Below are 13,678 nucleotides of genomic sequence, written 5' to 3'. Positions count from 1 at the left end.
TTTTTGGTTTGAAGGGATGAGGAAGTGGCTCTGGTTATTTGCTTCTGTACCAGGTCGGGAGGGTAGTTGCGGGATGCGAAAGCTGTTTTCAGGTTGTTGGTGTAATGGTTCAGGGATTCCGGACTGGAGCAGATTCGTTTGCCATGAAGACCTAGGCTGTAGGGAAGGGAGCGTTTGATGTGGAATGGGTGGCAGCTGTCATAATGGAGGTACTGTTGCTTGTTGGTGGGTTTGATGTGGACGGACGTGTGAAGCTGGCCATTGGACAGATGGAGGTCAACATCAAGGAAAGTGGCATGGGATTTGGAGTAGGACCAGGTGAATCTGATGGAACCAAAGGAGTTGAGGTTGGAGAGGAAATTCTGGAGTTCTTCTTCACTGTGAGTCCAGATCATGAAGATGTCATCAATAAATCTGTACCAAACTTTGGGTTGGCAGGTCTGGGTAACCAAGAAGGCTTCCTCTAAGCAACCCATTAAACCTCAAAATTCCAATCAACACAATCTGGAACCACAACACCCTAATTCAGTAGTTAACCTTTCCTCCAAACCTCTCTCCCAATCCGAAACCTCTGTCCTATCCAGAGGCCTCACCCTCATCCCCACTCCCAGATTCAACCAAATAGCCCTCGTCAAAGATTTACTGTCCTACACTCGTACTCTCTGCTGGAAATATCACTTTGCCACGAGGAAAAATGATCCTAATCCTACTCCTAATGATCCAACTCGCCAAGACACTATCCAAATTGAACCCTGCCTGGAACAGTTCCATCCTCCGTCACAGCGAGACCCACCTCCTCTTCCTCAAAATCACCCTCTCGAAACCTTCCAGGAATTTCTGACTTCCAGCCTTGCCTCTCAATCCTTCTTAAAAAACCTTAATCCTACTCCCAACATCACCACTGCTGTAGCCCAGGCTATCCGTGATCTGAAGGCTGACCGATCCATCGTCATTCTTCCGGCGGACAAGGGTTCCACGGCCATGGTACTTGATCGTCGGGAGTATGTGGCTGAGGTACTGCGTCAGCTTTCGGACAACACTACATATAAAGTTTGCCAAGGTAATCCCATTCCTGAAGTCCAGGCGGAGCTTCAAGGAATCCTCAGGATCTTAGGCCCCCTACAAAACCTTTCACCTGACTCCATCAACCTCCTGACCCCACCGACACCCCGCACCCCTACCTTCTTCCTTAAATTCACAAACCCAATCATCCAGGCCGCCCCATTGTAGCTGGTTACCAAGCCCCCACAGAACGTATCTCTGCCTACGTAGATCAACACCTTCAACCCATTACATGCAGTCTCCCATCCTTCATCAAAGACACCAACCACTTTCTTGAACGTCTGGAATCCTTACCCAATCTGTTACCCCCGGAAACCATCCTTGTAACCGTTGATGCCATTTCCTCATACACAAATATTCCGCACGTCCAGCGCCTCACTGCGATGGAGCACTTCGTTTCACGCCGATCACCTGCCACCCTACCTAAAACCTCTTTCCTCATTACCTTAGCCAGCTTCATCCTGACCCACAACTTCTTCACTTTTGAAGGCCAGACATACCAACAATTAAAGGGAACAGCCATGGGTACCAGGATGGCTCCCTTGTATGCCAACCTATTCATGGGTCGCTTAGAGGAAGCTTTTTGGTTACCCAGGCCTGCCAACCCAAAGTTTGGTACAGATTTATTGATGACATCTTCATGATCTGGACTTACAGTGAAGAAGAACTCCAGAATTTCCTCTCCAACCTCAACTCCTTTGGTTCCATCAGATTCACCTGGTCCTACTCCAAATCCCATGCCACTTTCCTTGACGTTGACCTCCATCTGTCCAATGGCCAGCTTCACACGTCCATCCACATCAAACCCACCAACAAGCAACAGTACCTCCATTATGACAGCTGCCACCCATTCCACATCAAACGCTCCCTTCCCTACAGCCTAGGTCTTCGTGGCAAACGAATCTGCTCCAGTCTGGAATCCCTGAACCATTACACCAACAACCTGAAAACAGCTTTCGCATCCCGCAACTACCCTCCCGACCTGGTACAGAAGCAAATAACCAGAGCCACTTCCTCATCCCTTCAAACCCAGAACCTCCCACAGAAGAACCCCAAAAGTGCCCCACTTGTGACAGGGTACTTCCCAGGACTGGATCAGGCTCTGAATGTGGCTCTCCAGCAGGGATACGACTTCCTCAAATCCTGCCCTGAAATGAGATCCATCCTTCATGAAATCCTCCCCACTCCACCAAGAGTGTCTTTCCGCCGTCCACCTAACCTTCGTAACCTCTTAGTTCATCCCTGTGAAATCCCCAAACCACCTTCCCTACCCTCTGGCTCCTACCCTTGTAACCGCCCCCGGTGTAAAACCTGTCCCATGCACCCACCCACCACCACCTACTCCAGTCCTGTAACCCGGAAGGTGTACACGATCAAAGGCAGAGCCACGCGTGAAAGCACCCACGTAATTTACCAACTGACCTGCCTACACTGTGAAGCTTTCTATGTGGGAATGACCAGCAACAAACTGTCCGTTCGCATGAATGGACACAGGCAGACAGTGTTTGTTGGTAATGAGGATCAGCCTGTTGCTAAACATGCCTTGATGCACCGCCAGCACATCTTGGCACAGTGTTACACCGTCCGGGTTATTTGGATTCTTCCCTCTAACACCAACCTGTCAGAACTCTGGAGATGGGAACTTGCCCTTCAGTATATCCTCTCTTCTTGTTATACGCCAGGCCTCAACTTCCGCTAATTTCAAGTTGCCGCCGCTCATACCTCACCTGTCTTTCAACAACATCTTTGCCTCTGTACTTCCGCCTTGACTGACATCTCTGCCCAAACTCTTTGCCTTTACAAATGTCTGCTTGTGTCTGTGTATGTGCGTATGGATATATATGTGTGTGTGTGTGTGTGTGTGTGTGTGTGTGTGTGTGTGTGTACCTGTCCTTTTTCCCCCCTAAGGTAAGTCTTTCCGCTCCCGGGATTGGAATGACCCTTACCCTCTCCCTTAAAACCCACATCCTTTCGTCTTTCCCTCTCCTTCCTTCCTTCCTGATGAAGCAACCGTTGGTTGCGAAAGCTTGAATTTTGTGTGTGTGTTTGTGTTTGTTTGTTTGTGTGTCTATCAACCTGCCAGCACTTTCGTTTGGTTAGTCACGTCATCTTTGTTTTTAGATATAATGTATAGATTATTTTGTACAAACTATTTATCTGTTGTTAAAGTATACCTTGATTTGCACCACATTCCTGGAGGTTCTCGATCTTGGTGGAATCTATGGAATATAATGGATGGGTGGATTGATGGATGCATAAGTGAGTGATGAATTGATCAGTTAGGTAGTTTTAAAATCTACCTGCACAAATGATTTCACAATAAAGGGGAAAAGATAAAACATACCATCAAAATCATAACAGTGAAAAAATGTTCATATGAGTAAATTCCGCATATAACAACTGAAATCTGTTGTTTCATGTGAGAAAAAATTGCACAGTTACTACTTATGAATAGATTTTTTTAAAGAGATAGCTGAACATAAAACAGTGTCATGATATACTGTCTGCAACAATTTTTTTTCACGTATTGATTCATATTATTAAAGTGTTTCTCAAATTTTATGCTGAGACTTAGCTTTTGTGTTATGTATTGCATCAACAGTTGGGGACAGCACCCCAGGTATGATATGTAACTACTTTGGCACTAATATAGTATTGGTATAGTGGCTGTGACATCACATTTGATATCTGTCCTCATAGTGTCAGATGACATCTGTATTATGCAGAGTAATAGTTCCACAAATGTAAATCATTTCAAACCTGTCACAATGGGGAAATGAGCAAAGAAAGCTCAGTTCCAGTACCATAACTGAAGATGTGCATTCTGATGAGCATCATCTATCTAGAAAAACAAATTTAAATACATATCTGAAATACCACAGAAGCTACTTCATTGAGTAATCATTAACGTCGCTCAAAATTTAACTAACTGGTAACAGGTAAATTGTTATGTGATACATATGGACATAGTAGTGGCACACACCTATTTACATTGTCAAGCAATGGATGAAATCTTCTTAGTTTGTCAACTGAGTGGCAACGTTGTTTTGAACCAGCTTTTCAGTGGATTTCCTGCTCATCATCTTCTGGCAGAGTCACTTTGCTGAAGATGAAGAGTAAGAAACTTATTGAAATGTCAGTTCACCTCAAGGTGATAAGCAGCTGAATCATTGAGATGTTGCTTCAAGATGGTAATGCCACATGATTGATAACCCAAGATTTTATCAGTGAAGTTCATTGAGAAAGCCTGCATTCCCTTAGGACCATAGGAAATAGTGTACACACTGAGGTTATTGTTGTCTGAACTTATTGTGTGGAGGAAGTTGGCTGCTTGTGACAGCAACTGCTTGCTCTGTAGATGTGTGCTCTTTAACATCATCAGCATCTCTTGTTAGAAATTCTCAAGTTCACCAAAGGTGGGATCACAATTGGTAGCTTTCAAGAAAAACAACAGTATGGGCTGTAAACCTTAAAATAATGACAGTAAAAAATAATGGCTTTTGTAAGTACAGTGACCGCATGCTATTCTTTCTGTTGACTGTATTGGTAGTTGTATCTCCTGAAGGTAAGTAATGGGCAACCAATCAGACTGAGGCACTGTTCTCTGCATTGAGAGAAAGCTACACAAACTTTCCTTCCTCTTCTAAGCACTTCTCAGTCTCTCTATTCATCTCTGAGCTATAATGTTTCTCACCTCTTTGGTGTGTATATTCCATTACCTTTGTGACATGTACCAGAGAAACTCACCAAGACTAGTGTGGAACTCATACTTCCTTGCAAATGCAAAGTATCTGTTTTATTGTCTGTACTGGGCATATGCCATTGTTCCAATCCCAATGTAGTACCCTTGTGATGTCAGCCTCATCTTGAATCTATGCTCTGAAAGCTTCAACTATCACACTTTAGTGTGACTTTCATTTGGTTAATGGCAGTCCTGTTCCCAAGAATTCTCCATATCCAACATTATTTCACTGTCTTTTCCCTGTTCCTCCAAATTATATGCTAAAAGTACTGATTCATATACCATTTTGTTCACATTACCTTATCTGTGTTTGTTGTGGCTTGTAAAACACAATAAACTAAGTATTTGCACCAGAGATATCATATCATTACTTTTAAATTAACTGATGTGTTCTCTCCTTTTTTAAGGTGAGGAATGAAGATAAAAGTCGGAAGGAACCTCCAGAAAAACCTGAAATTTGGTATCGTATGATGGGCTTGATTGGAGGGGGTACAAGTGTTTTTGTACCTGATGGAGTTGGTGGTCATGCAGTACTTGCAATTGGACCAGCTGACATTCTCGAAATTTCTGATAAAACTGTCAGGATTAATGTTGAACGTGTAATTCAGGATTGGGATAAACGGCAACTACCAAGATTTAGGTGTGTGAGTATTGTATTGTATATTTATTGGTCCTGTGAATCATACACCTTACAGGGGTACATAATGATATAGGACAAGTCAAATAATTTTGCAATAAAGTTTAATAGAAAAACTGTTGTATGTTTTTCAGTATACAGCAATATAACTCTAACATATAGGAATAACATTTCACAAATACACAAATTTTACACGCACACATTTCATACTTTCAGCCTTGATTATACACACACACACATATATGTAATAGACCACATATAATACAGATAAATCTACATGTACACCTTTCTTATTTTGGCCTTAATTGTATAAGCTATTTAAATTTTTCACATATTTATATTGTAGATAAAAATTCATCAACACCATAGTAGCAATTCTGTAGCAAGTAGTCACTCACTGCAGTTTTGAATTTATGCATGCCAGTTATTGCCTTAATTTTTTTAGGTAGTTTGTTATACAGTTTTCTTCCTGCTTGCAAGGGTCCTTTTTGTTGTAGTGTTGTATGTGAAAACTGCATATGTAAACTGATTATTCCTTGTGTTGTATGAATGGATATTTTGGTTTTTGGGAGCAATCTTGCTATTTTCATCTACGATTTTCCTTATAAACATTATTGTTTCTAGGATATGTAGACATGGTAATGGAAGAATATGAAGCTTTTTAAATGAGGGTTTGCATGAAGATAGAGGTTCTGAGCCTTCCATGGCTCTTATAATTCTTTTTTGTACAATAAAACAGCTTTTGCTGGGTGGTGAATTTCCCCAGCAAATTAAACCATATCTTAGTAGTGATTCTGCTTGGGCATAGTACACATTTTTGTGGCTTGCATTGATGTGCATCCAGCAAGAATTTTTATACTATAACAAATGGTATTTAATTTACTACATAAGTGTTGTGTGTGTTTGTGCCATCTTAGGTCATCTTGGATCCAAACTCCCAAAAATTTGGCGCTGTTTACAATTTCAAGTCTTTCGCCTAACAGTTCTATGGTTGCAGTTAAAGGCTGTTTATTCTGCACGTGTGTGGATGCATAGTGTTTGTTTTGTGTGTGTTTATTATTAACTTGTTCATTGCGAACCATTCTGATACATGTGAAGTGCTCTTTTTTTATTTCATTTTGGAGCTCTTCTGGGGTCTTTCCTTTGATAAGTATATTTGTATCATCGCCATATTTAATGTACTTATAGTTAGGGCTGGATGGTTCCAAGTCATTTACAAACAACAAGAACAAGATTGGTCCCAGTATGGAACCCTGCAGCACACCGTATTTAACACACTGTTTTTCTGATTGATAGGAAGTTAAATTTTTTCCTTTTTTGTACAAGACTTCAACTATTTAGTGTCTGTTTTGTAGATATGACTTTACCCACTCATAGGCTGGGCCTCTGACACCAACATTTTCTAAGCAATAGACCATGGTTAATGATGTCAAATGCTTTTGAAAGATCTAGGGATATTGCTGCTATGTGTTCATTTTTATATAGTGCATTTAAAGCTTCATTTAAGAAATCGATAATAGCTGTCTCAGTGGATTTACATTTTCGGAAACCCTGCTGTGTAGCTGAGAAAAGTTTATTTTTTTTCAATGAAATCTAAGAGTCTTTTATAAAAGATTTTTTCAATTATTTTAGAAAAAACAGATAGTAGAGAGACTGGCCTATAATTTGTTATATCTGTTTCTTTCACCCTTTTTGTACAATGGCTTCACTTTAGCCGTTTTTAACCTTTCTGGGAAGATTCCTTGAGAAAGTGAACTATTGCATATGTCTGCCATGGGCCTAACTACTAAGGGTGCACATTTTTTAATGGTATGGCCTGGTATGTTGTCAGTACCAGAGGAAAATTTTGATTTTAGCTCCCCTATTGTTTTTAGCATTTCCTGTTCATCTGTTGGGTATAGGAAGAGAGACTTGTTACTAGGGATAGTTTTAATCTGATTTGCAGTGACAGCATGTTGAAAGTTTTGCTTCACCAGAATCTCAGCTGCCTCAGAGAAATAGGAGTTAAAATTATTTGCTATCAATCACCTGACTTTTGTTTCTGCTTCAGAGTGTTATGCTATAATGTACTATAAATGAAAAAAAGTTGTATCTCAATTCTTTTCACAAGACCAAGTACCATGAACACTTGTAGATTACAATTTTCAAGCAATAAAATTTTGAATAAGACAACAATAATAAGGGTTTCATCTTTATTTTTTGGAGGAAGTGTGATAGTACTGAAAATGTGGTCTAATAAAGGATATGCAATACGTAATTGTTACGCCACGGTAAAACAGTGGTAACAAAAAACTGATAAACTGATCTGTACTTAAGTCTGTTCAAATAATTATACCCAGGAAGAAAATTCCTCTTCTTGGTTAGTTTGGATTGTCTTAGGTTCTTCACTGACATTACTTTGCCTGTGCCCATAATTTGAAAAAATGCCTTTTTCTAATCATTTCAATGACTTACACCATTTATTGCACTGAGGTGCATAGAAGCCAATGGAAGTAAGTGCAGTTTTCCAGATTTATGAAGTTAGTACAGCATTGAATGGATTACAATTTTCAATTCCAATCTGTTGAGAGAATGAGGAAATGTGTTGAGAATCCAGCAAGTGCTGAGATCCAATGGCAGAAAAAAGTACAAAGTCTAATTACTTGTACTACTTGTTCACCAAAGGAGATAAATGCATAACCCAATTGTCCCCTACATTGCTACTCTCAGAAAGTGTGCTGAAATTTGAAAGTGGTTAATATGGATGTTGAGATGGATTCTGAACTTAAAAACATATTAAGATGTACATTTTTCAAGCACAAGTTTTTGAAAATAACATGATATAATTTTAGGGTTACAGAATTTCCTGCAAACATTACTTCCAGGTCTGAAGACAGTTATAATTGTGGGAGGCAAAACAAAACCCACCTTGCTGTAAAGCTGGCTATGCTTGTGAACAGTACAGTGACTGAAACAGTTAACCATAAGAACTTGCTGAGTGGGACATCCTTTTTATGAGTGAGATCAGGGTTTCTGGATCATTGAGAACACACATCATTGTTAGTGGTAAATGTGTAGCAGAACACAATCAGCAGATAGTTGCAAAAGCTTCCAATTGGTTTACTGCCACAAGAAGGGAACAGACAGATTCAAAACAGTCCCTGAAACATTGCATTAATGTAACAGAGAAAGGCATACACAGCATCTTTTTAAGAAAGAATGACCAATAAGACTGTTTTGTAACTAACAAGTGAACACAATCCTGGATGTTTGAGAACAAGTTGTAAGTGCACATTCATTGAAGAAGCATAGACTAGTTGTACTTCCTGTGGAATGGCCTTGAAGACACCTTAAGTTGAAGATAAAGCACTTGAAATAAAAGAACATTATTGATTTACTGTCCTTCATACTACTGATTTTTCATCCTTTCCACAGAAGTCATCCACACAAAAAGAACCAAAATGGTCACCCATGTCATTAACAGACCCAGCAAGCAGACTATGGTGGAGAACAATGTACACAAGACAAGCCTCTGCAAATCAGAAGGATAGGTGCTGAACATATATAAAGTTGTGGACTTTTACAGTAAATTTTATTAGAATACTTTTTATTGTCCTTTGAAGAAACTGCAAAAAGGTGGGAATTTAAGGAGATGGGACCTGGGTAAACTGACTAAACCAGAGGTTGTACAGAGTTTCAGGGAGAGCATAAGGGAACAATTGACAGGAATGGGGGAAAGAAATACAGTAGAAGAAGAATGGGTAGCTCTGAGGGATGAAGTAGTGAAGGCAGCAGAGGATCAAGTAGGTAAAAAGATGAGGGCTAGTAGAAATCCTGGGGTAACAGAAGAAATATTGAATTTAATTGATGAAAGGAGAAAATATAAAAATGCAGTAAATGAAGAAGGCAAAAAGGAATACAAACGTCTCAAAAATGAGATCGACAGGAAGTGCAAAATGACTAAGCAGGGATGGCTAGAGGACAAATGTAAGAATGTAGAGGCTTATCTCCCTAGGGGCAAGATAGATACTGCCTACAGGAAAATTAAAGAGACCTTTGGAGAAAAGAGAGCCACTTGTATGAATATCAAGAGCTTTGATGGAAACCCAGTTCTAAGCAAAGAAGGGAAAGCAGAAAGGCGGAAGGAGTATATAGAGGGTCTATACAAGGGTGATGTACTTGAGGACAATATTATAGAAATGGAAGAGGATGTAGATGAAGATGAAATGGGAGATACGATACTGCGTGAAGAGTTTGACAGAGCACTAAAACACCTGAGTCGAAACAATGCCCCGGGAGTAGACAACATTCCATTAGAACTACTGTCGGCCTTGGGAGATCCAGTCCTGACAAAACTCTAACATCTGGTGCGCAAGATTTATGAGACAGGCGAAATACCCTCAGTCTTGAAGAAGAATATAATAATTGCAATCCCAAAGAAAGCAGGTGTTGACAGATGTGAAAATTACCGAACAATCAGTTTAATAAGCCACAGCTGCAAAATACTAACACAAATTCTTTACAGACTAATGGAAAAAGTGGTAGAAGCCGACCTCAGGGAAGATCAGTTTGGATTCCGCAGAAATACTGGAACACATGAGGCAATACTGACCTTACGACTTATCTTAGAAGAAAGGTTAAGGAAAGGCAAACCTACATTTCTAGCATTTGTAGACTTAGAGAAAGCTTTTGACAATGTTGACTGGAATATTCTCTTTCAAATTCTAAAGGTGGCAGGGGTAAAATACAGGGAGCGAAAGGCTATTTACAATTTGTACAGAAACCAGATGGCAGTTATAAGAGGCGAGGGGCATGAAGGGGAAGCAGCGGTTGGGAAGGGAGTGAGGCAGGGTTGTAGCCTCTCCCCAATGTTATTCAATCTGTATATTGAGCAAGCAGTAAAGGAAACAAAAGAAAAGTTCGGAGTAGGTATTAAAATCCATGGAGAAGAAATAAAAACTTTGAGGTTTGCCGATGACATTGTAATTCTGTCAGAGACAGCAAAGGTCTTGGAAGAGCAGTTGAATGGAATGGACAGTGTCTTGAAAGGAGGATATAAGATGAACATCAACAAAAGCAAAACGAAGATAATGTAATGTAGTCGAATTAATTCGGGTGATGCTGAGGGAATTAGATTAGGAAATGAGATACTTAAAGTAGTAAAGGACTTTTGCTATTTGGGGAGCAAAATAACTGAGGATGGTCGAAGTAGAGAGGATATAAAATGTAGACTGGCAATGGCAAGGAAAGCGTTTCTGAAGAAGAGAAACTTGTTAACATCGAGTATAGATTTAAGTGTCAGGAAGTCGTTTCTGAAAGTATTTGTATGGAGCGTAGCCATGTATGGAGGTGAAAGATGGACGATAAATAGTTTGGACAAGAAGAGGAAGAAGCTTTCCAAATGTGGTGCTACAGAAGAATGCTGAAGATTAGATGGGTAGATCACATAACTAATGAGGAGGTATTGAATATAATTGGGGAGAAGAGGAGTTTGTGGCACAACTTGACAAGAAGAAGGGACCGGTGGTAGGACATGTTCTGAGGCATCAGGGGATCAGAAATTTAGCATTGGAGGGCAGTGTGGAGGGTAAAAATCGTAGAGGGAGACCAAGAGATGAATACACTAAGCAGATTCAGAAGGATGTAGGTTGCAGTAAGTACTGGGAGATGAAGATGCTTGCACAGGATAGAGTAGCATGGAGAGCTGCATCAAACCAGTATCAAGACTGAAGACCACAACAACTACTACAACAACACCAACAACAACATGAAGATTTAAAATACTGAAGCCAAATAAGATAAGTGCAAAAGACTATTACTTAGTCACTATTCATTGACCAGGTAGTATAATATATTTAGTAGATTTAAGTCTTTGGTACAAATAATCAGTGTATAGGTAAAATGGAAACCAAATTATGTATCAGATGAATGCAGCCAAAGAGTATTAATAAATTATATAACACGGTTTGGATCACAGTTCTTTTATTGGTTACTACCAGCATTGATCTGCACTGCAGATCACCTTCAGGTCTGTTGCCATAATTTGTGGTTAAGCAGTAATGGTCCAAATGATATACAACTAGTTTTTGTATCAATTGCACCACTCTTGACAAACCGCACCTTGCAGAATCGGGCATGAAAATGATCTGCAGGGCGCATCAAAACAGGTAGTTGCCAATAAATGACACTGTGATTGTGATGGTATTTTTTTCATTTATTAATATAACTGACATCATGGTTCCTGTGAAATGGTGTCAACCATGCAGCCGAAGAGTGTATCACTCACTTGTTTTTACCTCATTTTGAGAAAATCTAGTGCAAATTGCACTTACTTCCCTTTGACTCTAGGCACCTCAGTTTGGTTTTTCTTGCATGTCGTTGTTAAATTTATTATTTTCTTCAAATGTCTGGCTAACAGGCTGAGGTTAACAGCCATAACATTTGCTTACAACTAAGAAGATATGTTGCAAAGGTTAGAGTTTAACATCTGGTAGGCCTTGAGATTGCTAGAGAAAGAACAGTATTCTAGCCATGCAAGGACTCCATATCAAACCAGCAATAGCCCCGTTAAAATAACTGTCTCATCATTTACCAGAAGTGATTCAAGAAAACCTCAGTAAACCTAAATTGGAGTTTGAACTTTGCAAGCATGATTTAAGTTTCTTACTTCTTAATCTAAAATTTAGATTCTCAGCAGAGTACTGAGCATGGGTTATAGTGATCATGAGGCACAGTTGCTGTGTATAGAAATTCCAACAAGTAGTGGAAGTTCCAGAAAAGAAGTTGAAAAAAGAACCTTTTCTGAAGATAACATTATAATTTTTAATCTCTTACTGGCAAAGGAAAACTGGGAAAGCATTGCCACTCAGAACAATGTGATAGGATGTACATGAGTTTTCAGAGCATCTTTCTTCACTATTTTAATGTAGCATTCCAAAAGTAGTAAAAACAGTAAAACCTAACAATAATAAGCAATGGGTAACTAAAAGCATAAAAATTTCCAGTGAGAGAAACAGATTTCTGCAGTGTAGTTCAGTGCCAAAGAAAAAGAATGTATCATTAACACTAGAAGGCTCAAAAGTCACAGACCCAAATTCAGTTGTGGAAAAATTCAATGAATACTTCACCTCACTAGCTGAAGACCTCATTCAAGTACACTGTCAAGTACCAGTCCCAAGTTTCTCCAGAAAGTCAGTGGTCTCGACTGCTTCTATGTATGTGTATGCAACAAACCCCAATGAAATTATAAGTAAAATTAAATCATTAAGCAATAAAATGTCAAGTGGTCTTGATGAAGTACCTGATTTCATATTAAAAGCATGTGCTCACCGCATAGCAAACCCCTTGGCAAAAATTTTCAACCTCTCTTTACAAACTGGTGTATTTCCAGATACTTTTAAAATAGCAAAAGTTTCACCACTGCTAAAAAAAGGTTTTTCTGAAAAAATATCTAACTACCGATCTGTGTCACAGTTAAGTTCCTTCTCAAAAATTCTAGAAAAACTCTTCTATGACAGGCTTTTAAATTTCATAAATAAATATGCACCTCTTACAGTGCAACAACATGGCTTTAGAAAGTCTAAATCTACACAGACAGCAATTTTCGAATTCTTAGGCTGCATTTTAAAATCCCTTGATCAACATAAATTAGCTGCAGGTACTTTTCTAGATCTATCAAAAGCCTTCGACGTCCTGGACTATAACATTCGGCTCGAAAAATTAGAAATACGAGGAGTAAGAGGTGTAGCACATAGCTGGTTGTGTTCATACCTAAAAAACAGTAGGCAGAAAGTATCACTTCAGTATGAATTCAACAAAATTAATAAAACAAGAAACAACTCCTTTCTTTCTAGGGAATTACCAATAAAATATAGCATACCACAGGGCTCGATCTTAGGTCCACTACTCTTCTTGATTTATGTGGACGACTTAGTTGAATATACGAGTCCCACAAAAACTATCCTGTTTGCCGATGACACCAGCATATTGCTCACTGGATCCAGTCCAGAAACTTTGCGGTCCACAGCAGAAAGTTCTATGAAAAGACTTTCTGAATGGTACACGAAAAACATACTCTTTATAAATACTGAAAAAACTGTGTGTGTCGATTTTCATTTAATTCCTCCAACTAATCAAATGTCTATTCAAGCCCAATTAAAAAATGATCCCCTAGAAAATGTAAGTGTCACAATATTCTTGGGTCTTTGGGTTCAGCAAGACTGAAAGTGGGACACACATATAAATTACTTGTGTAGAAA

At 39.3% G+C, this 13,678-nt stretch overlaps 1 protein-coding gene across 1 annotated transcript in view; it reads left to right on the top strand.

The window, feature by feature from the left end:
- Positions 1 to 13,678, top strand: part of LOC124795279 (helicase SKI2W) — a 150,118-nt gene that overhangs the window by 97,152 nt on the left and 39,288 nt on the right. The window contains exon 14 of the mRNA XM_047259224.1: positions 5,212 to 5,444. Within this exon, the coding sequence (XP_047115180.1) occupies positions 5,212 to 5,444 (233 nt within the window). The remainder of the gene's footprint in view (positions 1 to 5,211; positions 5,445 to 13,678) is intronic.

This window comes from Schistocerca piceifrons, chromosome 4 (assembly GCF_021461385.2).
Source record: "Schistocerca piceifrons isolate TAMUIC-IGC-003096 chromosome 4, iqSchPice1.1, whole genome shotgun sequence".
NCBI lineage: Eukaryota > Metazoa > Arthropoda > Insecta > Orthoptera > Acrididae > Schistocerca > Schistocerca piceifrons.
This window is presented reverse-complemented; position numbering and strand designations above follow the sequence as displayed.